Source organism: Macaca thibetana, chromosome 6 (genome assembly GCF_024542745.1).
Source record: "Macaca thibetana thibetana isolate TM-01 chromosome 6, ASM2454274v1, whole genome shotgun sequence".
NCBI classification, from domain to species: Eukaryota; Metazoa; Chordata; class Mammalia; order Primates; family Cercopithecidae; genus Macaca; species Macaca thibetana.
This window is the reverse complement of record NC_065583.1, coordinates 68,083,263-68,108,432: the sequence shown is the minus strand read 5'-3', so window position 1 is coordinate 68,108,432 and position 25,170 is coordinate 68,083,263. Positions and strand designations below refer to the sequence as shown.

The following is a 25,170-nucleotide window of genomic DNA, read 5'->3' as shown; positions in this document are numbered from 1 at the left end:
CAGCCTGATGGGAAGACTGGGCCAAGAGAATACTGAAAGCACAAAGTATCACCCCTTACCTCCCTGACATTTCCCTTCATGGCCCAGTTTCTCTTCCACTTATCCTTCCCCCAAACTTAAGATTTCTAGCCTACTCCTGTTTAGAATGAGGGTTAGGCAGAGGACCAGAGCAAATACAGTTGAATGTGGATTATTAGGGGAGGGGGGCTTATCATAGGTATTAACTGCTACCTGCCCACCCAATATCTATTTCCTGCTCTTAGTAACAGAACCCAGATTTTGTTTAGGAGGTAATGTGCCTAGTTGAATTATATGCTTCCTCAGACTCTACTGAAGTAGACATGGTTAAGTGATGTAGTTTGTCCAATAAGATGTCAATTAAGGGATTTGGGAAAGTTCTGCTTTAATGATATAGAACCACTTATTTCCATGTTCTTTTACATCTTCTTCCCTAGAATTTGGGGATGAGGAGGGAGACAGGGCAATCATCTTTGGACATGAGATAACCATGAAGATGAATGCTTTATGTGAAAAACGGTGTTGGAGAAAGGTAGAACATAGCTGGGGACTGACACCACTGCAGAGCTGCTGCCCCAACCTAGATAGCCTACCTCCAGATTTCTACGAGGTGACAAAGCCAACCCTTATTTGACTGTAGTTAGGTTACTGTGATGACATATAGTCATCTGAAATCCTAACAGGTACAGCTGTCTACCATGAACATAAATTTATCATCTTTGGATGAATCCAAAGTTTTTAAGGTTTTAATGTAAAAATTCCAACTCTCACGTCTGATAAAACAGGAAATGCACAACCCTCCAAACCATATCACCCACTACAGAGTGGTAAGTATAGGTCATTAAATGAAAGCAGCACAGAAAAGTGGCTTCAGAGAGGGAGTCATTTCATGCCCCTTACCTTCATTAGCCCCATTCCCCAAGTCATACCACATAAACATAAATTCCAGGTAAAACTGTGCTTACTACGTAAACACACTTCCAGACAAGTTCCTTATTGCTCTACATTGCCATCCCTAAACTTCTCCTACGTGGCAATTCTGCCACAGCATAATTCCCAGGGCACCTCCACCCACAGTTAAAGTTATGATTTAGGGTTCATTGCTACACATACCTTGAAACTTTTAAGCAGACACATTAAAGTAATGCGGCTCAAGGAATGTTAACAACTTTTTCCACTTTTGCCCCAGCCAGTTTCTACTCCAGTCCAAAACGGCTTCTTTATCACCACTGGCTTTACTCAGATTACGCTTACAGAATTCATCATCCTCCAGGGTAGAATCACCAAAAATAATGTGAGCATTTATACAGAAAGTGTAGTTCAGATAAAACAATATATTAATAGGCCAAATGAGAAAAGAATAGCACGCTGCTAGTTTTCTATATGCATTCTTGCCCGTGTGAAATTAAACTTTTTTGCATCCATGCCAGGAGCGGTGGCTCAGGCCTGTAATCTCAGCACTTCGGGAGGCCAAGGCAGGCAGATCACTTGAGGTCATAAGTTCGAGACCAGCCTGGCCAAATGGTGAAGCCCCTTCTCTACTAAAAATACAAAAAGTAGCCAGGAATGGTGGTGGACACCTGTAATCCCAGCTACTTGGGAGGCTGAGGCAGGAGAATCTCTTGAACCAGGAGGCGGAGGTTGCAGTGAGCCAAGACCACTTCACTGCACTCCAGCCTGGGTGATAAAGCAAGATTCTGTCTTAAAAAAAAAAAAAAGCATGCAAAGTTGAATGGAGTTTGCTTTTATTATTGCCAATGAGATAATAACCTTTCAAGTAGGAAAACAACAAAAAGGAAAACTATGTAATGAAATTTTTTTTAAATCCCAGAACCAAAATAAGTAAAGATTTCCAGATAGAAATTTGCGTGGAGTCAATCAGAGTTACATATTATTTTCATTTCCGAACAGAATTACTCCATCAAGTTTTCTGATATCTCTCTAATGTTTCTCAGTAAAACATTAGGAAAGTAATAAAAATTCACCTAAGAATGATCAAAATTGCATTGAGTCCCAAATAATTATTATTTTTTTGTAATTGCAAATTCTTACATGTTAAATTACCTGTTTCGGAGAGCTTTCTAAATTTTAAGAGAAAAATTCCGTACTCTTTCTTTTTAAGGTAGGCAGGGACAATCAGGAAGCAGCCCGGATTTTCAGAAACAATCTTTAGCATCACAAAGACAAAGACTAAAGAAACATGTAATGCACAACTTAGGCTGCTCCTTCATCCGAGGCAATTCAAATTTCCACGGATACCAAGTCTTCAGTGTCCGGTGTCAACCTTTCAATAGAAGCATACCAGAAACTGTTGCGATTGCCTTCTTCACCACGAGAGTCTAAACAACACAAATCTGGGCAGAAGTAATTATCTGGCCAAGCCGGGAGGCACGAAGCTTAAATACCACCCCTGTAGGAGGTGTGGGGGATCCGAAGCAAACACCCCAAAGTTTGTTTGTGGGTGGAGGCGCGGAGGCGCCCGGAGCCACCCCCGAGGCTCACCTGGTCAGCAGCCGGGTAGGAGTTGGGTCTAGCCGGAGTTTGCTCCTGAGCGCTTCGTTCCCCTCAGGCTAGTGCGTTTAAATCAGTACTGGGTGGCAAACGACGCCCATTCTTTGGGCTCTGAAGTTTGGAATTCATGGGTTCTGCGGCATAACAAAGTTCTTCGCAGGTTATTTCCATGTTCGAGGCTGTCGCTTAGCGCATCTCCTCCCGGTGCGGCCCCAGGCTATCCACCGAGCCGCCTACGAGATCGCTGCCCTGTGCCGCAGCATCTTGATGCCCAGGACCCCGAGGCTGTGGGGCAGCCCCTCCTACTTGGGATAAGCGGCCAGAACTCCTTTCCCCACTGGGAAGAATACTCCCAGCCCCGGGAAGAGTGCGCATCCTAAGGAGATATCTCCTAACGCCTAGACAAAGACAGCGCTGGGAAAAGTTAGACCAACTGGCACCCCCGCAAGGCGAACAGAGCAGCCCCTTGGCCTTGGTGGCCGAGCCGGCTACGCGCTCTCGGAGTCGCGGCCAACTTTTCCCGAGAGTTTCTGAGCAACTTGCCGCAAGTTGGGGCGAAGGGGCAGATCAGGGGTCAAGGGCGCGCGGACAGGCTGATCTCGCCCCAGTCGTTTTCCTCGTACCTCCCCGCGTACCTGCTGATGTATCCGTCCCCGTCGCCGTCGCATGTCTGAAAGAGGCGCCGCATCCTCTCCTCCTCGCCGGTACTGGACGTGTCGCTGCTGCTGCCACCGCCGCCGCCGCCGCTGCTGGCGCTCCCCGCAGCCGCTGCCGCCGCGGCCGCCATCATGCGCCCGCTCCCTGCTTGGGAGGAGAAGAACGCGCGGCCGCAGAAGAAATCCGCCGGGCGCGCAAGCTGCCTGCAGCCCCGAACCTGCCTGACAACGGAGCATGCCCAGTGGCCGCCGGGGCGCTCCGGGCGAGGGATTCCACCTCTCCGGGTTTTGCCCGGGTTGGGAAGATGGGCGCTCTGGAATCGCACGAGTAGGCACCTCAGGGAAGAGGGAGGAGGGGAAGGTGGCTAGAGGAGTCAGAGAGCCAAGGGTGGCAACGGGAACACGAGAGGAGGCAGAATACACTGGAGCCCCCCGGGAAGGGTGTCAGCATTGTGCATCCGGCCACGACGCGGGCCCCGGACACTTGGGGACGCTTCAGACAGAGGGCGGGTGTTCTCCCGGCAGAACTCCGACCGCCTGGAGTCGTGGATTCCTTTTCCAGAAAAAACATAAACACACCGTTTCTGCAAACTCAAAACGGTGCTTGTCATCCCACCCTCCAGGATTGTTCCGGGTTCTGTACCCATAACCCCCAATGAGAAACGGAATGACTGGACTTTTTATGAAATCTTGACACCTGTCAAGAAACCTGGCCCTCACAGCCCTGATCTTGGCTTCCACTCTGTACTGGGAACAGTCTGCACTCATATGTGACATTGTGCACGTTGGGTCCATTTCCGGAAACGGCTCACTCTACTGGGCAGGCATCACTAGAGTTTCCCTGACATTGTGCACGTTGGGTCCATTTCCGGAAACGGCTCACTCTACTGGGCAGGCATCACTAGAGTTTCCCCCAACAGCTTTAATAGTGCCAAGAGTGAACATAATAGATGGTCTCATTTGATCCACACTACAGACCTGGAAGATGCCTCTTTATCACTCCTACGACTTAGGAAGTATTAATAGATAAGTACCTCATAGGGTTACCTTGCGTATAAAAGGAGAGCAGACACAATGCAGTTAGGACAATGTCTGACACTGAGTGCTCAACAAATGTTAGCTCTCATTGTTCCCAATTTACAGGTAAGAAAACCGAGGTACCAAGAACTGCTCAAGGTTCCAGGTTTATTAAGTGTCAGGGCAGAGGCAAGCCCAGGCAGCCTAACTCCAGAGCAGGAGCCTTTGAAAACTGCACTATTCCCCCATAGCCAAAGGGGAACCACAGTGAAGCAATTTGTGGTTTCGTGAATGACTCATTATTCTGTCCTAGATTTTCTGCCAGAGAGGCCTGTGAAGTTCTCTGGTGGTTTTAAAATATGTCCACAGATTCTTTGGTGCATCCCTCATCAAGAGGTGGAGTCTGTTGCTTTCCCTAAACCTGGATTGGACTTGTGACTGCCTTGACTTCTGAGACTACGTTAGAAAAGGCAATGCAGATTCCACTTGGCTCTCTCCCTTGGGACACTTAACTTTGAAGCCCTGAGCTGCCTGAAAAGAAGTTTGGCTTCCCCGAAGCTGGAGAAACCATGCAGAAAGACCATGTAAAGAAAAAAAGAGATGACTAAAGAGCTACAGCTGTTCTAGCCCGTGGATCTTTGAATCTTCCCAGACTAGGTGCCAGACATGAGTGAAAAATGATGCTAGCTCTAGATGCTGCAAGTGCATTAGAGACCCTGAGCAAAACTGGCTAACCAACCCCCAGAACTGTGAAGATAATAATTAAAAATTGTTGTTTTAAGCCATTAAGTTTTGAGGTGATTTCTTATACAGTAATATATAACTGGAACAAGTCCATATGTCTTGGGAATGTCTGCCAGGTCAGAAGGAAGGAATCTCTGCTCTCTTTCTCCTCCTCTCCATCCCATCTACCTATTCCTACTTTACTTCTTTATAATTCTCTAAGTTCCCAGTATTTCAGGGCACTGAAATCGTAGATTAATGAGTTAATGGGTTATCATGGGAGTGGGACTAGTGACTTTATAAGAAGAGAAAGAGAGACCTGAGCTAGCACGCTCAGCCCCCTTGCCATGTCATGTCCTGCACTGTTTTGGGACTCTGCACAGAGTCCCCACTAGCAAGGTGGCCCCTTGACCTTGGACTTTTCAGTCTCCAGAACTGTAAGAAATAAATTCATTTCCTTATAAATCACCCTAGTTTCAGGTAGTCTGTTCTAAGCAACAGAAAATTGACAAGACCAGAAATTAGTACTGAGAGTGGGGTGTTAACGAAAACAAATACCTGAAAATGTAGAAGCAGCTTCAAAGCTGGATAATGAGTAGAGGCTACAAGAATGAAGCAGCAGTCTAGAAAAAGCCTAGGTTCTAGTGAGGGCTTAGAAGACAAGAAGAACAGGGAAAGTTTGGAACTCCTTAGAAATTGGTTAAATGGTCATGATCAGAATGCTGATGGAACTATGGACAGTAAAGGCCACTCCAACAAGGTCTCAGATGGAACTGAGGAACAAGGTACTAGAAAGTGGAGTAAAGACCATCCTTGTTATAAATTGGCAAAGAACTTAGCTGAACTGTTCTACACCTGAGGGCTTTCTGGAAGGCTGAACTTGAGAGAGAGAAACTGGGGTATCTGGCCAAAGAAATATCTAAGCTGTAAAGCATTCAGGCTGCTGCATGGCTACTTTTAACCACTTACATCAAGCTGTGAGAGGGGGAAAAAAACCTTAAAGGCGGAATTTATAATCATAAGAAAAGCAAAGTGGAAAGATTTGGAAAACTCTCAGCCTGGCCATGTAAAGAGTGAAAAGGTGTGTTTGGGAGAGGAAACCAAGGGTGTAGCCCAGCAACCTTTTGCTGTGGAGATTAGTAAAGGAAAAAAGTATCATCATGAGAAGGAAAGACCTCGATGGCATTTCAGAGAACTTTGAGTTGTTCCTCTCATCATAGACCCAGAGGCAGGAGGACAGAATGATTTCAGGAGACAGACCTGAGGCACCTTTCATGGGCTTGCTGCCCAGCGCGCTCTCTCAGGTCTTTGCTTCCCAAATTCTAGTACAGTCCTTCTTGGACATGCCAGCTGTGGCTCAAGAAGCTTTAGGTGTGAATTGACCTGCCACTCAAGAAGATAAGAACCATAAGCCTTAAGGGCATCCATATGGTGCCATTATAATTCTTCAGATTTGCAGAAAGCAAGAGCTGTGGAGGTTTGGGGGCCTCCATCTAGATGTCAAAGGATTTTTGCTGAAAGCCTGGGTCCAGGCAAAGACTTGTAACAAGGGCAGAGCACTACAGAGAGCTTCAGCTAGGGCAGTGTTAAGCAGAATTGTAGGGTCAGAACTGCTGCAGAAAGTTTCCAACAGAGCAATGCCTAGTGGAGCTGTGGGAACAGGGCCACTACCAGGATCCCAGAACTGTGAAGTCACCAACAGCATGCAACATCTGCTTGGGAAAGCCTCAGGCACCGGGCTCCAACCTGTATGGGGTGCACCCAGCAAAGCCCTAGAGGTGGGGCTGTCTAAGGCCTTGTGGGCCCAACTCTTGCTCTAGTGTGTCCAAGAAGCAGCACATGGAGTCAAAAAAGATTATTCTCCAGCTTTAAGATGTAATGTCTGCCCGGCTAGGTTTTGGACTTTCTTGGGGCATGCTGCTTTTTTCTTTTTGTTTATTCCTTCCTTTTGGAATGGGAATGTCTGTTTTATGCTATACCACTATTGTATCTTGAAAGTGGATAATTTACTTTGATTTCACAGGAAGATGAAATTCTGGACTTTGGACTTCTTAGTTGGTGCTGAAACAAGTTAAGACTTTGGGGCTATCAGAATGAAATAAATGTATTTGTATGTGAGAAGAACATAAGTTTGGCAGGGCCAGGGACAGAATGCTATGGTCGAATGTTTGTACTCACTTGAAATTCATGTTGAAACAATCCCCAGTGTGGCAGGATTGAGAGGTAGTTAGTTCGTGAAGGCTCTTCCCTCATAAATAGATTAAATCATTCATGGATTAATGGGTTATCATGGGAATGGAACTATTGGCTTTATGACAAGAGGAAGAGAGTCCTGAGCCAGCATACTCAGCCCCTTTGCCATGTGATGCTTTGTGCTATCTTCAGCCTGCAGAGTTCCCACCAGCAAGAAGGCGCTTACCAAATGTAGCCCCTCAACTTTGAACTTCCCAGCCTCTAGAACTACAATAAATAAATTTCATTTCTTTGTAAATTACCCTAGGTTCAGGTATTCTGTTATAAGCCACAGGAAACTGCCTAAGACACTATCTACTACCCAATAATATTTTATTGAAAGTTGCTACCAGCAGCACAAATATTCCTATCTACAATAAAACAAGAACCAAAGTCCAAGAGTTTATATATATTTAAATTTATATATATATAAATTTTTTAGTCCTAATTTTTCTAATTTTTATAGAATAAAACTTCTGTTGTTTGACAATACAGCCAGACAGGAGCTGTTACACTCAATTTTTTCTAGAGAAATGCCAGTTTAAGACTAAAAAAGAAATTTAAAAAAAGCATTTTTCTAAGTACAACATGTATGGAGGGTCTGGAAACCCAAAGGATTTTGCAAAATTTCAACACATCGCTCTATAACCACATTCCATATATACAGAATGTGGAAGTAAAGCTCAACTAATTATATTTCAAAGCAAAGAATATTTTTTCTCCTTACAGAATGGGTACAACAGCTCTAGATGTTTAAATTCAAACACACAAAAAGTGGATCTTGACGAATTTCCTAAACAACATTTTTCTCATGCTTGGGTAACTCAGAAATGGCTGAAGAGATAGGTTCCACATCCCAGAAAAGAATTTGTTTCTGAATTGATAGGAAACGTGAAATTTCAGCCTAAAGGGTTACAGGAGAGGGAGAAATTTCTAAGACATTGAAAATAGAGATGCCATATGAATATAAAGATGATAAATATAAAGAAGGAGCTTTGAGTGAGAGCCACTCTCTCAAAGAGTGAGGGATGTATACCCACTGCCATAAATCTAACAGTACTGGCCATAACTTCAAGGTTTCATGTATTTATCTGAGATGAGTACACAGCTCAACCTCTTCGCCCTTATTCAGTTTTTTTCTTCAATTTATGCGATACATTTCAGAAAACACTGCACACATTACAAGATATCCTACCCCATATGTCTAAAATTACAAGTTAAAATAAATAACTGCAGTGCTTTGAAAACTTGATAATCTGATACGTGTCCTACCAAATTTGATTTACCTAAAGTAGACTACATGCAACCATCCTTTTGATGGGTTGCACTATGTCCAATGAGCGCACAGTGAGGGCAGTACTGCTAACGCCTACGCAACACACCTGCATCAACCAGAGCTTTGCTTTTATCTTGGTGCAATTTTTGGAAAAATGAAAATCCACTTTTGGAAAAATGAAACTCCACTTTTCCATGTGAAAAAAAAGCTAAAAAAAATAAAAATAAAAAGGCAGCCAGGTGTGGTGGCTCATGCCTGTAATCCCAGCACTTTGGGAGGCTGAGGCGGGCAAATCACTTGAGGTCAGGAGTTCGAGACCAGCCTGGCCAACTTGGTGAAATCCTGTCTCTACAAAAAAAATACAAAAATTAGCTGGGCATGGTGGCAAGTGCCTGTAGTCCCAGCTACTCGGGAGGCTGAGGCAGGAGAATAGGAGAATCATTTGAACCAGGATAGTCGAGATTGTGCCACCGCACTCCAGCCCGAGAGACAGAGCAAGACTCCGTCTCAAAAAAACAAACAAAAAACGCTATATGCAAGAGTTGGAGTGAGGACTCCATGGTGCCACTGGCTCATCATTTTCTCTAGGATGTTTTTACCATCCCTGCTAAATTCCAATATTCCTCAAGAAGCTTTTCTTCACCACTATAGGACACAGTTACCTTCCAGAGCTGTCTCAATTGAAGCACACATTGTGAGAGAAGTGAACCATAAAATGGTGATTTGCCTCCCAATTCAATAGTATCAATTATTATTAAAAGAAGTTGCAAATTCCTGAGAGAAAATAGTGAGGTAGAGTTAAGAGAGCTTAACTAAGTTTTATTGGGTTCTTATCACAAATCAGTCATAGTGTTTAAAATTACACCTTACTTAATGCTTTCTGGTGGGGATAGGTATTTATTATCTCTATTTATGGGTGGATGTCGGTGAGTGAGAGTTACTAAATGCCAAAGTTAAGTAATGTCCCTGTCTTAGTCTACTTTGTGTTTCTGTAACAGAATATCACATACTGGGTAATTTATAAAGAAAATAAATTTGTTTCTCACCATTCTGGAGGCTGTGAAGTCCAATACCAAGGTGCCAGCATCTTTCAAGGCCTTTTTGCTGTGTCGTCCCATGGTGCAGAAGGTGAGAGCAAGAGAGGGTAAGAAGGTCAAATTAATCCTTTTGTCAGGAACTCATTGCAGCAATTATGACATTAATCCATGCATAAGGGATCTGCCCTCACGACCAAACACCTCTTAAAAGTCCCCTCTCAACATGGTTGAATTGGGGATTAAGTTTCCAACACATGAACTTCGGGAAACACAAGTACAGATGCTAGAATTGAACTTGTATCTACCAGTCAAAGCCGTGTTTTTAACATTTACTTCATGTTGTCTTAATATCAGATCCAGTGCTATTCACGTTCGTAGTCATATAGGCATTACATTTTTTGATGAAGTTTCTAACTCCTTTTAATAAACAATTATAAACTTTATATATTTATAGTTATAAGAGGACTTCATGAGGTTTTATTATCTGTCACAATTTGGGTTCTCCGGGAAGCAGACTCCAATATGGGGTTCACATACAGGATGCTTACTAAGGAGTGCCCCAAGCTGGGGACAAGAGAGGTGAAGGAAGCAAGATGGGATGGAGATAAGGGAGAAGCCATGCTGTGATGCAGGGCTGAGAGCAGCCTTGTCTTACCTCCAAAGTGGCCTTTACTTCCCCATTGCTGCTGTAACAAATGACCACAACACAAATTTATTATCTTAACATGAAACACATTTATTATTGTACAGTTCTGGAGGGCATAAATCAAAACTGAGTCTGAGTTAAGCTGAAGGTGTTGGCAAGACCATGTTTTTTCTGGAGGCTGTGGCAGAGAATCACCTGCCACAGCTGCTGGAGGCTGTTTGCCTTCCTTGACTCATGGTTCCTTCATCCATCGTCAAAGCCAGCTGAATAGCATTTTTAAATCTCTCTCTGACTTGACGCCCTTTTCTACCTCCCTCTTGATTATACTGGGCCCTCCTAGGTAATCCAGGATAACTTCCTTGTCTTAAATTCAGCTGATTAGCAACCATAATTCTATCGATAGCCTTAATTCTCCATTGCCACATAACATATTCACAGGTTCCAGGGATTAGAATGTGGTTATATTTGGGAGAAGGTATTATGCTGCCCAACAATATCAGATTGTCCTTTACTGAAATGAAACGGCTCGGCTCATATACCTCTACCTCAATCACTCATTGAATATAGGACCCCATCCTACTGGATCCACAACCCAGGAAGGTTGTGATTGTGGGTGAGGCAACTCTGCAGCTGAGACAAAATCTGATAGATTGACAGCTGCAGGTTATCTTCTGACAGCACTCCTAGCGCTGCGCAACAAGTCCATTTTTTTAAATTAATTTGTTTATTTTACTTTTTAATTTTTTATTTGTGGGAAAATAGTAGATATAGACAGATTTATTTACTTATTTATGAAGTGCATGACACATTTTGATACAGGCATACAATACATAATAACCACATCAGGGTAAATGGGATATCCATAACCTCAAACATTTATCCTTTCTTTGTGCTACAAATGATCCAATTATGCTCTTATAGTTACTTTTAAATACACAATAAATTATCATTGATTGTAGCCACCCTGTTATGCTATCACATACTAGATCATATTCATTTTATCTAACTATATTTTTGTACCCATTAATTATTCCCACTTACCCTACCCCCAACTATCCTTCCCACCCTCTGGTAACCATCATTCTACTCTCTATCTCCATGAGTTAAATTGTTTTGATATTTAGCTCTCAAAAATATGTGAGAACACATGAAGTTTGTCTTTCTGTATCTGGCTTATTTCACTAAACATAATGTTGTTAATTCATGTTCCATCCATATTATTGCATATGACAGGATCTCATTCTATTTTAGGGCTAAATAGCACTCTATTGTGTATACAGACCTCATTTTCTTTATCCATTTATCTATTGATGGACACTTAGATTGCTTCCAAATCTTGGCTATGTGACTACTGCCACAGTAAGCATGGGAGTGCAGGTATCTCTTTGATACACTGATTTCCTTTCTTTTGGCTATGTACCCAGCACTGGGATTGCTGGAACATATGGTAGTTCTATTTTTATTGTTTTTGGGAACTTCCAAACTGTTCTCCATTGTAGTTTTATTAATTTACATTCCCACCCAAAGTGTATGACAGTTCCCTTTTCTCTATATTCTCACCAGCATTCGCTATTTCCTGTCTTTTGAATAGAAGTCATTTAACTGTGGTGAGATGATATCTTATTGTAGTTTTCATTTGCATTTCTCTGATGATCAGTGATGTTAAGCACCTTTTAATATACCTGTTTTCCATTTGTATGTCTTCTTTTGCAAGGTATCTATTCAGACCTTTGCCTATTTTTAAATAGGATTATTAGATTTTTTTTCCTGTAGAGTTGTTTGAGCTCCTTATATATTCTGGTTATTTATCTCTTGTCAGATGGCTAGTTTGCATATTTTCTCCCATTCTGTGGATTGTCTTTGCACTTTGTTGATTGTTTCCTTTGCCATGCAGAAGTCTTTTAACTTGATGTGATCCCATTTGTCCATTTTTGCTTTGGTTGCCTGTGCTTGTGGGGTATTACTCAATAAATCTTTGCCCAGATCAATGTCTTGGAGAGTTTCCCAACATTTCTTTTTAGGAGTTTCATAGTTGGAAGTCTTAGATTTAAGTCTTTAAGCCATTTTGATTTGATTTTTGTATATGGTAAAATACAAGGGTCTAGTTTCATTCTTCCACATATGGATATCCAGTTTTCCCAGCACAATTTATTGAAGAGACTGTCTTTTCCCCAAAGTATATTCTTGGCATCTTTGTTGAAACTCAGTTCACTGTAGATGTATGGATTTATTTCTCACTTCTCAATTCTGTTTCATTGATCTACATGTCTCTTTTTATGTCAGTACCATGCTATTTGGTTACTACAACTCTGCAATATACTTTGAAGTCAAGTAATGTAATTCATCCAGTTTTGCTCTTTTTGCCCAGGATAGTTTTGGCTCTTCTGGATCTTGTATAGTTTCATATAAATTTTAGGATTTTTTTTCTATTTCTGTGAAGAATGTCATTGGTATTGTAATAGGGATTGCATTGAATCTGTAGATTGCTTTGAGTAGTATGGACATTTTAACAATATTTATTCTTCCAGTCCATGAACATGAAATATCTTTTCATTTTTGGTGCCCTCTTCAATTTCTTGTTTCAATGTTTTATAGTTTTCATTGTAGAGATTCTTCATTTCTTTGGTTACATTTATTTCTAGGTATTTTATTTGTAGTTATTGTATATAGGATTACTTCTAAACTTTATTTTTCAGATTGTTCATTGTTGGCATATAGAAATGCTATTGATTTTTGTATGTTGATTTTGTATCCTGCAACTTTCCTGAATTTTTTTTTTAATCAGTTCTAATAGTTTTTTTTGTGGAGTATTTAGGCTCTTCCAAATACAAGTTCATATTATCTGCAAACAAGGATAATGAGACTTCTTCCTTTACACTTTGGATGCCATTTATTTCTCTTGTCTGATTCCTCTAGCTAGGACTTCCAGGACTGTGTTGAATAACAGTGGTGACAGTGGGCATACTTGTTTTGTTCCAGATCTTACAGGAAGGGCTTTCAGTTTTCTCCATTCAGTGTGATATTAGCTGTGGGTCTGTTGTATATGACTTTTATTATGTTGAAGTGTGTTCCTTCTATTCTGTTTTTCAAGGTTTTTTAAATCATAAAAGGATTTTGAATTTTATCAAATACTTTTTCATCATCAGTTGAAATGATCAGATGGTTTTTGTCCTTCATACTGTTGATATGATATACTACATTGATTGACTTGCATATGTTCAACCATCCTTGCATCTTGGGATAAATCCTGCTTGGTCATGATGAATGAACTTTTTAAAGTGTTGCTGATTTTAATATGCTAGTATTTTGTTCAGGATTTTTGCATCAATGTTTATCAGGGATATTGGCCTGTAGTTTTCCTTTTTTTGATGTCTTTGTCTGGTTTTGGTATTAGAGTAATACTGGCTTTGTAGAATGAGTTTGGAAGTATTCCCTCTTTTTTTTCAGAATAGTTTGTGTAGGATTGATATTAGTTCTTTAAATGTTTGGTAAAATTCTGCTCTGAACCCATTGGGTCCTGGGCTTTTCTTTAATGACAGACTTTTTATTATGGCTTAAATATTATTACCTATCGGTTATTGGTTTGCTTAGGTTTGCAGTTTCTTCGTGGTTGAATCTTAGCAGGTGGCATGTATCTAGGAATTTATCCATTTCTCCTACATTTTCCAATTTATTGACATATAGTTGCTCATGGTAGCCTCTAATGAGCCTTTGAATTTCTGCAGTGTTGGTAATAATCTCTCCTTTTTCATATCTGATTTTATTTATTTGAGTCTTCTATCTTTTTCTTAGTCTGGCTAAAGGTTTGTTGATGTTGTTTATCTTTTCAAAAAACCAACTTTTTGTTTGTTGATCTTTTGTATTTTTTTGGTTTCAGTTTCATGTATTTCTGCTCTGATCTTTATGATTTATTTTCTTCTACTAAGTTAGAGTTTGGTTTACTCTTGCCTTTCTAGCTCTTTAAGATATATTGTTAGGTTGTTTATTTGAAGTTTTTCTAGTTTTTTGATGTAGGTGCTTATTGCTATATATTTTCCTCTTAGTACCGCTTTCCCTGTATCCCACAGGTTTTGGTATGCTGTGTTTCCATTTACATTGTTTCAAGAAATTTTAAAAATGTGCTTTTTAAATTATTCACTGACCCACTGATCATTCAAAAGCATATTGTTTGATTTCCAATCATATGACTGCATAAATAAACTTACAAAGCATCAAAGCGAAAACTAATAAAAACTCTATACTTTAATCCCCCACTTTTTAACTTTTTTGCTGTTTCTACTTATATCTTATTATACTGTCTATGCCTTAAAAAGTCATAGTTATTATTTCTGATAGGTTCATCTTTTAGTCTTTCTACTCAAAACATGAGTACTTTATACACTACAATTACAGTGTTATAATATTCTATGTTTTACTATTACCAGTTAGTTTTGTAATACTTCAGATGATTTCTCATTGTTAATATCCTTTTCTTTCAGACCGAAGAACTCCCTTTACCATTTCTTATCGGACATGTTCTGTGTTTTAATGAAATCCCTCAGCTTCTGTTTGTTTCAGAAAGTCTTTATTTCTCCTTCATGTTTTACTGGATATAGTATTGTAGGACAACAATTTTTGTCCTTCAGCAGTCATGTCACTCTCTCCTGGCCTGTAAGGTGTCTGCTGAGAAGCCTGCTGCCAGACATATTGGACTCCATTGTATGTTATTTGTTTCTCTTCTCTTGCTGCTTTTAGGATCCTTTCTTTATCCTTAACCTTTGGGAGTTTAATTATTAAATGCCTTTGGGTAGTATTCTTTGGGTTAAATTGGCAAATGTTCTATAATATTCTTTTTTTTTTTTTTTTTTTTTTTTTTTTGAGACGGAGTCTCACGCTGTTGCCCAGGCTGGAGTGCAGTGGCGCGATCTCGGCTCACTGCAAGCTCCGCCTCCCGGGTTCCCGCCATTCTCCTGCCTCAGCCTCCTGAGTAGCTGGGACTACAGGCGCCCGCCACCGCGCCCGGCTAATTTTTTGTATTTTTAGTAGAGACGGGGTTTCACTGTGGTCTCGATCTCCTGACCTTGTGATCCGCCCGCCTCGGCCTCCCAAAGTGCTGGGATTACAGGCTCGAGCCACCGCGCCCGGCCCTATAATATTCTTGTACTTGAAAGTTAATATCTTTCTCTAGGTGTGGGAAATTCTGTTATTGTCCCTTTGAATAAACTCGCTACCCGAATATCTCTTTCTATACCTTCTCTTTAAGGCCAATAACTTTTAGATTTTCCCTTTTGAGGCTATTTTCCATATTCTGTAGATGTACTCCATCATTTCTTATTCTTTTTTTATTTTGTCTCCTTGGACTGTGTATTTTCAAATAGTTCTGCCTTCAAGGTCGCTAATTTTTTCTTCTACTTGATCAATTTTGCTAGTAAGAGACTCTGATGTAGTCTTCAGTATATCAATTGCTTTCTTCAACTCCAGAATGTCTGTTTTTTTTTCTTGTTAGTGATACTTTAAGTTCTAGGGTACATGTGCACAACATGCAGGTTTGTTACATACGTATACATGTGCCATGTTGGTGTGCTACACCCATTAACTCGTCATTTACATTAGGTATATCTCCTAATGCAATCTCTTCCCTCTCCCCCCACCCCCAACAGGCCCCAGTGTGTGATGTTCCCCTTCCTGTGTCCAAGTGTTCTCGTTGTTCAATTCCCACCTATGAGTGAGAACATGCGGTATTTGGTTTTCTGTTCTTGCGATAGTTTGCTGAGAATGATGGTTTCCAGCTGCATCCACGTCCCTACAAAGGACACGAACTCATCCTTTTTTATGGCCGCATAGTATTCCATGGTGTATATGTGCCACATTTTCTTAATCCAGTCTGTCACTGATGGACATTTGGGTTGATTCCAAGTCTTTGCTATTATGAATAGTGCTGCAATAAACATATGTGTGCATGTGTCTTTATAGCAGCATGACTTATAATCCTTTGGGTAAATCCCCAGGAATGGGATGGCTGGGTCAAATGATATTTCTAGTTCTAGATCCTTGAGGAGTCGCCACACTGTTTGCCACTAGTGTGGAACTAGTTTACAGTCCCACCAACAGTGTAAAAGTGTTCCTATTTCTCCACATCCTCTCCAGCACCTGTTATTTCCTGATTTTTAAATGATTGCCATTCTAACTGGTGTGAGATGGTATCTCATTGTGGTTTTGATTTGCATTTCTCTGATGGCCAGTGATGATGAGCATTTTTTCATGTGTCTGTTGGCTGTATGAATGTCTTCTTTTGAGAAGTATCTGTTCATATCGTTTGCCCCTTTTTGATGGGGTTGTTTGTTTTTTTCTTGTAAATTTGATTGAGTTCTTTGTAGGTTCTGAATATTAGCCCTTTGTCAGATGAGTAGATTGCAGAAATTTTCTCCCATTCTGTAGGTTGCCTGTTCACTCTGATGGTAGTTTCTTTTGCTGTGCAGAAGCTCTTTAGTTTAATTAGATCCCATTTGTCAATTTTGGCTTTTGTTGTCGTTGCTTTTGGTGTTTTAGACATGAAGTCCTTACCCATGCCTATCACCTGAATGGTATTACCTAGGTTTTCTTCTAGGGTTTTTATGGTGTTTGGTCTAACATTTAAGACTCTAATCCATCTTGAATTAATTTTCGTATAAGGAGTAAAGAAAGGATCCAGTTTCAGCTTTCTATCTATTGCTAGCCAGTTTTCACAGCACCATTTATTAAATAGGGAATCCTTTCCCCATTTCTTGTTTTTCTCAGGTTTGTCAAAGATCAGATGGCTGTAGACATGTGGTGTTATTTCTGAGGGCTCTGTTCTGTTCCATTGGTCTATATCTCTGTTTTGGTACCAGTACCATGCTGTTTTGGTTATTGTAGCCTTGTAGTATAGTTTGAAGTCAGGTAGTGTGATGCCTCCAGCTTTGTTCTTTTGGCTTATGACTGTCTTGGCAATGTGGGCTCCTTTTTGGTTCCATATGAACTTTAAAGTAGTTTTTTCCAGTTCTGTGAAGAAAGTCATTGGTAGCTTAATGGGGATGCCATTGAATCTATGCATTACCTTGGGCAGTATGGCCATTTTCATGATATTGATCCTTCCTATCCATGAGCATGGAATGTTCTTCCATTTCTTTGTGTCCTCTTTTATTTCATTGAGCAGTGGTTTCTAGTTCTCCTTGAAGAGGTCCTTCACATCCCTTGTAAGTTGGATTCCTAGGTATTTTATTCTCTTTGAAGCTATTGTAATGGGAGTTCACTCATGATTTGGCTCTCTGTTTGTCTGTTATTGGTGTATAAGAATGCTAGTGACTTTTGCACATTGATTTTGTATCCTGAGACTTTGCTGAAGTTGCTCATCAGTTTAAGGAGATTTTGGGCTGAGAAGATGGAGTTTTCTAAATATACAATCATGTCATCTGCAAACAGGGACAATTTGACTTCCTCTTTTCCTAATTGAATACCCTTTATTTCTTTCTCTTGCCTGATTGCCCTAGCCAGAACTTCCAACCCTATGTTGAATAGGAGTGGTGAGAGAGGCCATCCCTGTCTTGTGTCAGTTTTCAAAGGGAATGCTTCCAGTTTTTGCCCATTCATTGTGATATTGGCTGTGGGTTTGTCATAAATAGCTCTTATTATTTTGAGATATGTTCCATCAATACCGAATTTATTGAGAGTTTTGTAGCATGAAGGGCTGTTGAATTTTGTCAAAGGCCTTTTCTGCATCTATTGTGGTTTTTGCCTTTGGTTCTGTTTATATGCTGAATTACGTTTATTGATTTGTGTATGCTGAACAAGCCTTGCATCCCAGGAATGAAGCCCACTTGATCATATGGATAAGTTTTTGATTTGCTGCTGGATTCGGTTTGCCAGTATGGGGCAGCCAGAGAGAAAGGCCCACAAAGGGAAGCCCATCAGACTAACAGCGGATCTCTCAGCAGAAACTCTCCAAGCCAGAAGAGAGTGGGGGCCAATATTCAACATTCTTAAAGAAAAGAATTTTCAACCCAGAATTTCATATGCAGCCAAAACAAGTTTCATAAGTGAAATTTACATTTACACTCTACCAGTGTATAGAGGGAAATTTATAGCACTAAATGCCCACAAGAGAAAGCAAGAAAGATCTAAAGTTGACATCCTAACATCACAATTAAAAGAACTAGAGAAGAATGAGCAAATACATTCAAAAGTTAGCAGAAGGCAAGAAATAACTAAGATCAGAGCAGAACTGAAGGAGATAGAGACACAAAAAACCCTCCAAAAAATCAATGAATCCAGGAGCTGGTTTTTGGAAAAGATCAACAAAATTGATAGACCACTAGCAAGACTAATAAAGAAGAAAAGAGAGAAGAATCAAATAGACGCAATAAAAAATGATAAAGGGGATATCACCACCGACCCCACAGAAATACAAACTACCATCAAAGAATACTATAAACACCTCTACAAAAATAAACTAGAAAACCTAGAAGAAATGGATAAATTCCTGGACACATACACTCTCCCAAGACTAAACCAGGAAGAAGTTGAATCCCTGAATAGATCAATAACAGGCTCTGAAATTGAGGCAATATTTAATGGCCTACCAACCAAAAAAAGTCCAGGACCAGATGGATTCATAGCTGAATTCTACCAGAGGTAAAAGGAGGAGCTGGTACTATTCCTTCTGAAATTATTCCAATCAATAGAAAAAGAGCGAATCCTCCCTGACTCATATTATGAGGCCAACATCATCCTGATACCAAAGCCTGGCAGAGACACAACAAAAAAAGAGAATTTTAGACCAATATCCCTGATGAACATCGATGCAAAAATCCTCAATGTCTGCTTGTTTTTAATTATTTTAATCTCCTTTTTAACTTATCTGATAGGATTCTGAATTCCTTCTCTTTGTTACCTTGAATTTTGTTGAGCTTCCTCAAAACAGCTAATTTGAATTACTTTTTGAAAGGTCACATATCCCTGTCTCTCTAGGACTGGTCCTTGGTGCCTTATTTAGTTAATTTCATGAGGTTATGTTTTCCTGCATGGTCATGATGCTTGTGGTTATTGTTCAGTTTCTGAGAATCAAAGAGTTAGGTATTTATTGTAGTCTTCAGAGTCTGGGCTGGTTTGTACCTGTTCTTTGGAACAGATTTTCCAAGTATTCAAAAGGATTTTGGTGTTGTTATCTAAGTCTTTGGTCACTGCAGCCATATTTGCATTAGGATGCACCCCAATGCTCAGTAGCGCTGTGACTCTTGCAGACTCATAGAGGACTGCCTTGGTGGTCTTGGGTAAGATCCAGGAGAATTCTTGGATTACCAGGCAGAGATTCTTGTTTTCTTCCCTTAATTTCCCCCAAACAAATAGAGTCCGTCTCTGTGCTGAGCTGTCTGGAGCTGAGGGAGAGGTGACACAAGCACCACTGCAGCCACAACCACTGGGACTACACTGGGTCAGACCCGCAGCACAGGGTCTCACCCAAGGCCCGCAGGGACCATTGCCTGGCTACCGCCCATATTCACTCAAGGCCCAAGGACTCTACAGTCAGTAGGTTGCAAATACAGTCAGGCTTGTGTCCTTACCTTCAGTGTAGCAAGTGCCACTGAGCCCCAGGTGGGTCCAGGGATGCCATCTGTGAACCAGGGCCTGGAACCAGGAACCTTAGGAATCTACCTGGTGCTTTATTCTACTGTAGCTGAGCTGGCACCCAGGTCGTAAGACAAAGTCCTTCCTACGCTTCCCTCCCCTTTCCTCAAGCAGAGGTGGTCTCTCCCCATGACCACCACCACCCAGGCCCATGAGGAGTACTGCCTGGCTACCACAAGTTTTCATTCACAGCCCAAGGGCTCTTGAGTTAGATTCTGATAAATGCTGCCAGGCCTAGGTCTCTCCCTTCAGGGAAGTGGCTTCCCTCTGGCCCAGGGCACATCCAAAAAATGCTGTCCAAGAGTCAAGACCTGGAATCAGGGACCCTGGGTATCTGCCTGCTCTTTGCCACTATGGCTGAGCTGATACCCAAGCTATATGACAAAGTCCTCATACTAGTCCCTTTCCTTTCCTCAGACAAAGGGAGTCTCTCCCTTAGCTACCACAGTGGGAAGGTGCTGGGTCACACCTGAAGCCAGCATGGTTCTAAGTCTTACCTAAGGCCCATGGCAAGTACAACCTGGCTACTATTGCTGATTTAGTCAGCAGGTGTTGAATCCTGCCAGGACTGGTATCTTCCCTTCAAGGCAGCAGTTTCCCTTCTGGCCCAGGGTATATCTAGAAATGCCATCCTTGAGCTAGGGGGCCTCACAACCCTGCCTGGTGCTCTACCTTACTGTGGTTGAGCTGGTGTTGAGGTTGCAAGACAAGGTCTTCTTTATTGTTCCCTCTCCTCTCCTCAAGAAAAAGGAAGGAGTCTCTCCTGAAGCTGTGAGCTGTGTCTCCTAGGGCTGGGGAGGGGTGATGCAAGCACTCCCTTGGTCATCCCAACTGTCTCACTAGGTCATGTATACCCCAAGTCCACTGGCTCTGAGCCCAGGACAGCACCAAGATCTGCCTAGGAATTGCAAACCTTGCGGCTTACATTCCCTTTCAAGTTTATTTAGGGCCCCAGAGCTGTGGCTTGCAGTGATGGGGCTAGCTGGAACTCAGGTTCCAACTGCTGGAAGAGGTAATTCTCCCCTAGCTAGGGCTGATCTAAATGCTCCCTCCAAGTGTGCCAGCTGAGTTCTGCCCCATGTTTCCGCCGTGACAGGGCAGCACTGAGTTAGTTCCAAAAGAAAGTCCCACTATCACTGCACTCTCCCTTCTCCAAATACACAGATTCTCTCTCCACACCAAATAGCTGCTGCCATGGGATGAGAGAGGGGTGGTATAGGGGATTCAAGATTGTCTTTCCTACCCTCTTACAGTGCCTATTTCCTTAATTTGATGTTAAAATCAGTTACTGCGATTACTTATCTGATTTTTGGTTCTTATGAAGTTACTTTTTTTGTGTGTAGGTAGTTGTTCAATTTGATGTTTCTGTAGAGGTGACAATTGCTAAAGGCTTCTAATCAGCCATCATGCTCTACCTACCCCAAGAAGTCCATTCTTAAAGGGAGAACTCGGTGGTGCACCTTAATGTTCATCACAGTTCATCTTGAGCTATTTGAATCCACTTCTTTGTATATGTCTGGGCAGCTGCTCCTCTGCGATTCCAGTGGGCTTCTCTTTCTGGGGCACTCTTTTATTTTCATTTTTTTCTTTTCTTTTTAAATAGAGACAGGGTCTTGCTATGTTGCCCAGGCTGGTCTCGAACCTCTGGGCTCAAGTGATCCTTCCACCTCAGCCTCTCAATATGCTGAGATTACAGGTGTGAGCCACTGCTCCTGGCCTCAGGGGCACTCTTAGAAGAGGAAGTTTATTGGGAAAAATAACAATCTCCATCACTGCTCTAGGTCTTAGGGCCCCAACTGATACTCATTGTTTCCCTCTTCCACTTGTAAAATGGTGGTAATAGTATCGCTTATTACATAGAGGTATTACTGAATTCCAGGAAATAATGCAAAGCACACTGGACCCCTGGGAAGAGCCCAGCGAAACATAGCCATTATAATTTTTAGTATTATAAAACTGGATCAGGCTGTACATCATGATAGTTTTTAAGACATTTATTGCTGGATATCAGATAACATCAGTTCCTCCTTTTAAAATGTTTTCTATTTCTCATTCAGGGTTCAGATATAGGAAGTTAGCCATACAGTGTTTAGATTCAAATCTCTGGAGAAGGGGCCTGGTATTTTCTTTGCATATACAGCACCTCTTATTTTTAATGTGCTTGCATTTCTTCTTGGAACTGAAGGATGTGGCAAACACAATAGGGACTATGTGAGGCAGGCTGAGTGTGTGCAGGGATATGCATCGTCATCACACTCTCAGTACCTCACATGATGACAGGCTTTCCAGCCACCTCTACCCTAGCTCTAGTAGGTAGGGCTGGCTATAAAGAGGAGTCTTATGCCTGTCAGGTGTTATATCTTGGTTGACTTTACACAATCCCTAGGTAAATATCATCTCTTGTAATGAACATAGGTATCTTGGATTTAAACTGAGCAACCATGCTTTGTGAAGAATCAAACTGGTTTCTAATGAAGGAAACGGTGAGGCCAAGAACTCCAGAGAAAAGAGCTCCTTTCCAACATCTTATGCCAAATCCTTAGGGCAGTGGTTTTCAGACTGCAGTTTGCAACCCATCAGTGGGCTACAAAATCATTTTAGTAGGTGGTGGCCAAGCTTTTAAAAATATGAACTAGAGGAAAAAAAAAAAAAAACATGAACTAGAGAAATATAAAATATCTGCATGTATTTAACTTAGTACAATAGTCCTCCCTGATCTGCAGTTTCACTTTCCATGGTCAATCATGGTCCAGAAATCTTAAATGAAAAATTACAGAAATAAACAATTCATAATTTTTAAATTGTGCACAGTTCTGGTGATGAAATCTTGCACTGTCCTGCTCTGTCCTGCCTGCAAAGTGAATCCTCCCTTTGTCAGTGTATCTGCATTGTATACACTACCCACCCATTACTCACTTAGCCGTTCAGGTTATCAGATCGAATGTGGTGGTATCACAGTGCTTGCATTCAAGTAACCCTTATTTTATTTAGTAATGGCCCCAAAGTGCAAGAGGAGGGATGCTGGCAATTTGGATATGCCAAAGTGAGGCGGTAAAGTGCTTCATTTAAGTGAAAAGGTAAAAGTTCTCAATTTAGAGAATGAAAAAAAAGATTATATGCTGAGGTTGCAAAGATCTACAGTAAAAATGAATCTTCTATTCATGAAATTATGAAGAGTATATTGTTATCACTTATTTTATTACTATTGTTTTTAATCTTTTACTGTGTCTGATTTATAAATTAAACTTTATCATAAGTATATATGTATAGAAAAAGCAAAATGTATATGGGTTCGATATTATCCTCAGTCTTAGGCATCCACTGGGGCTCTTGGAATGTATCCCTCACAGATAAGGGGGGAGGACTTGCAGTGTCACATATTGTTTCATAAAACGTTTTCATTTACGCATGTATTTTTTCTGGACACAATAAAAACAGTGTATATCTGGTTGTCTATCTGTCTAATACGCACTGCTCTAGGGGAAAGATACTTATAGCAACAACAATCACCCTGACACTTAGCTCAGAAGCTTTATTTTTCTTTCCTTACTTTTGATCAGGAATGACTTGAGGCATTGGCCTTATTTCTCTTTATTTCATTCACCTTCTATTCAGTATACTTGGGGTGATTAGGAAGGAATGCATTTTATTTCTGTAGCTCCCATTCTCTTTCTTATTTCCGACATGTTCCCCTGGTGGACCAAGAAGGCTAACTTGCTTCACTTATCTCCTCTACCAGGCAAAGCAGTCAAGAGTGAGTTAGGCTACTGAGTTCTAGGAGGGGATTGGAGCAGGGTTTTTTATCTTAGATGGGTGGAGCCAGTTAATAAATTATTGTAAATCTCATTTGGATTCTCAAATCTAAGAAGTCAGGCAGACAACTGGAGCCAATGTGCAGAAGCAAACAGTGTCAGAAACAAATGTGGATTGATTTTCCAGTGTTGAGATGGGATGACGGGAGGCACAAAGGAAGAATTTCTCAAGTGAGGAGCACCCTCAAGAATGCCCCGTGATTTGAAAATGAGAACAGCTGAAAAGTTGTAAGTTATTTCCTTATCTACTGACTTACATATTTTAAATATGCCCAAAAGGAGACAATAGGAGTGTGGGCTACACAGGGTGTCCAGTCCTAAATAGTATAGCTAACAATTGTGCATTTCAATGTATATACATTTTACTTTAAAATGATAATAATTGAGTAAGGGTGGGAAGCGTGTGGAGGTACACCTGGGTCAAGGATGGCAGACTGTTGAGGCTGCATGATGGGTACATGGAGATTCATTCTTCTTCTTTTGTTTTTTTGAGATGGAGTCTAGCTTTGCTACCCAGGCTGGAGTGTAGTGGCACGATCTCGGCTCACTGTAACCTCTGCCTCCCGAGTTCAAGTGATTCTCCTGCCTCAGCCTCGTGAGTAGCTGGGATTACAGGCGTGAACCACCATGCCCGACTAATTTTTGTATTTTTAGTAGAGACAGGGTTTCACCATGTTGTCCAGGCTGGTCTTGAACTCCTGACCTCAGATGATCCACCCACATCAGCCTCCTAAAGTGCTGGGATTACAGGTGTGAGCCACCACACCCGGCCATTCTCTTTATTTGAGATTTGAAATTTTCCAAAGTGCAAACTTGAAAAAAAGTCTCAAAATAGCTTTAATGCTCCTCCTTGTTATTAAGCCAACCATGGGCTGATATTACCTTTTTTTCCCATAAACTTCAGACCAGCATGGAAGTAACCTACATTGTTTCCACATTCTTGGCTCCTCTCAGCAGCCAAGTCCTGAAGTTGCAAGAACCATGATCTCCACCTTGGGCAATCAGAAGGGATCCAAGAGATCGATACAGTGGTTTGTATCTAAAGTATTTATTAAATCTAGCATTTGTCCATTGACCCCATAAATCTCTCTAATGTCAGGGACCTTCTCAAGAGTCTGTGAAGGTAAGAGACTGGTGCTTGTTTTTTCCATTGTGTGTTGATAGTTATGGAGACAATAAGACTGAACCTACCTACAGATTGCCTGCATTTGTGAATTATGAATACAAAAGGTAGGGTGGTAACAGTTGGCAATTCAGTATGTATGATTTACTTGAAAAGGAAGCCACAAAACAATTTTTGAGACCCAACACAACATGAAATGTGCAAAAGTGATTGCCTAAGGCTCATAAATTAAAGGGTTGCTGGTGAGGAAGTGGCTTGCTTGACCACCTCTTTGCTAACTGGTCTAGACTGAGGGTGTGCTGCCAGAAGCTGATCTTGATATCTAATGATATGGGGCAGAACTGGAGTGATGATATGAAATGGTATCATAAAAAGTATTCTAGTCTTGGATCCTCATGTAACTACACAATATTGGGCAATAAACCCAGCCAAGCTATACTTTCATTTCCTCATTTGTAAAATGATCCAGTTGAATTCCAAAGGTTCCTTCTATTTCTA

The 25,170-nt window shown here is 41.2% G+C and overlaps 2 protein-coding genes and 1 non-coding gene across 3 annotated transcripts in view; 1 reads left to right on the top strand and 2 right to left on the bottom strand.

Annotated features, from left to right (window-relative positions):
• Window positions 1–3,319, bottom strand: part of MCC (MCC regulator of WNT signaling pathway) — a 475,168-nt gene extending 471,849 nt beyond the window's left edge. Inside the window, exon 1 of the mRNA XM_050793047.1 lies at window positions 3,165–3,319. Within this exon, the coding sequence (XP_050649004.1) occupies window positions 3,165–3,319 (155 nt within the window). The remainder of the gene's footprint in view (window positions 1–3,164) is intronic.
• Window positions 1–25,170, bottom strand: part of REEP5 (receptor accessory protein 5) — an 806,416-nt gene that overhangs the window by 609,090 nt on the left and 172,156 nt on the right. The gene's annotated exons all lie outside the window — the stretch shown is intronic.
• Window positions 8,463–8,587, top strand: LOC126957793 (U4atac minor spliceosomal RNA). The gene has a single exon (XR_007726958.1). It is a non-coding gene; the product is annotated as a U4atac minor spliceosomal RNA (small nuclear RNA).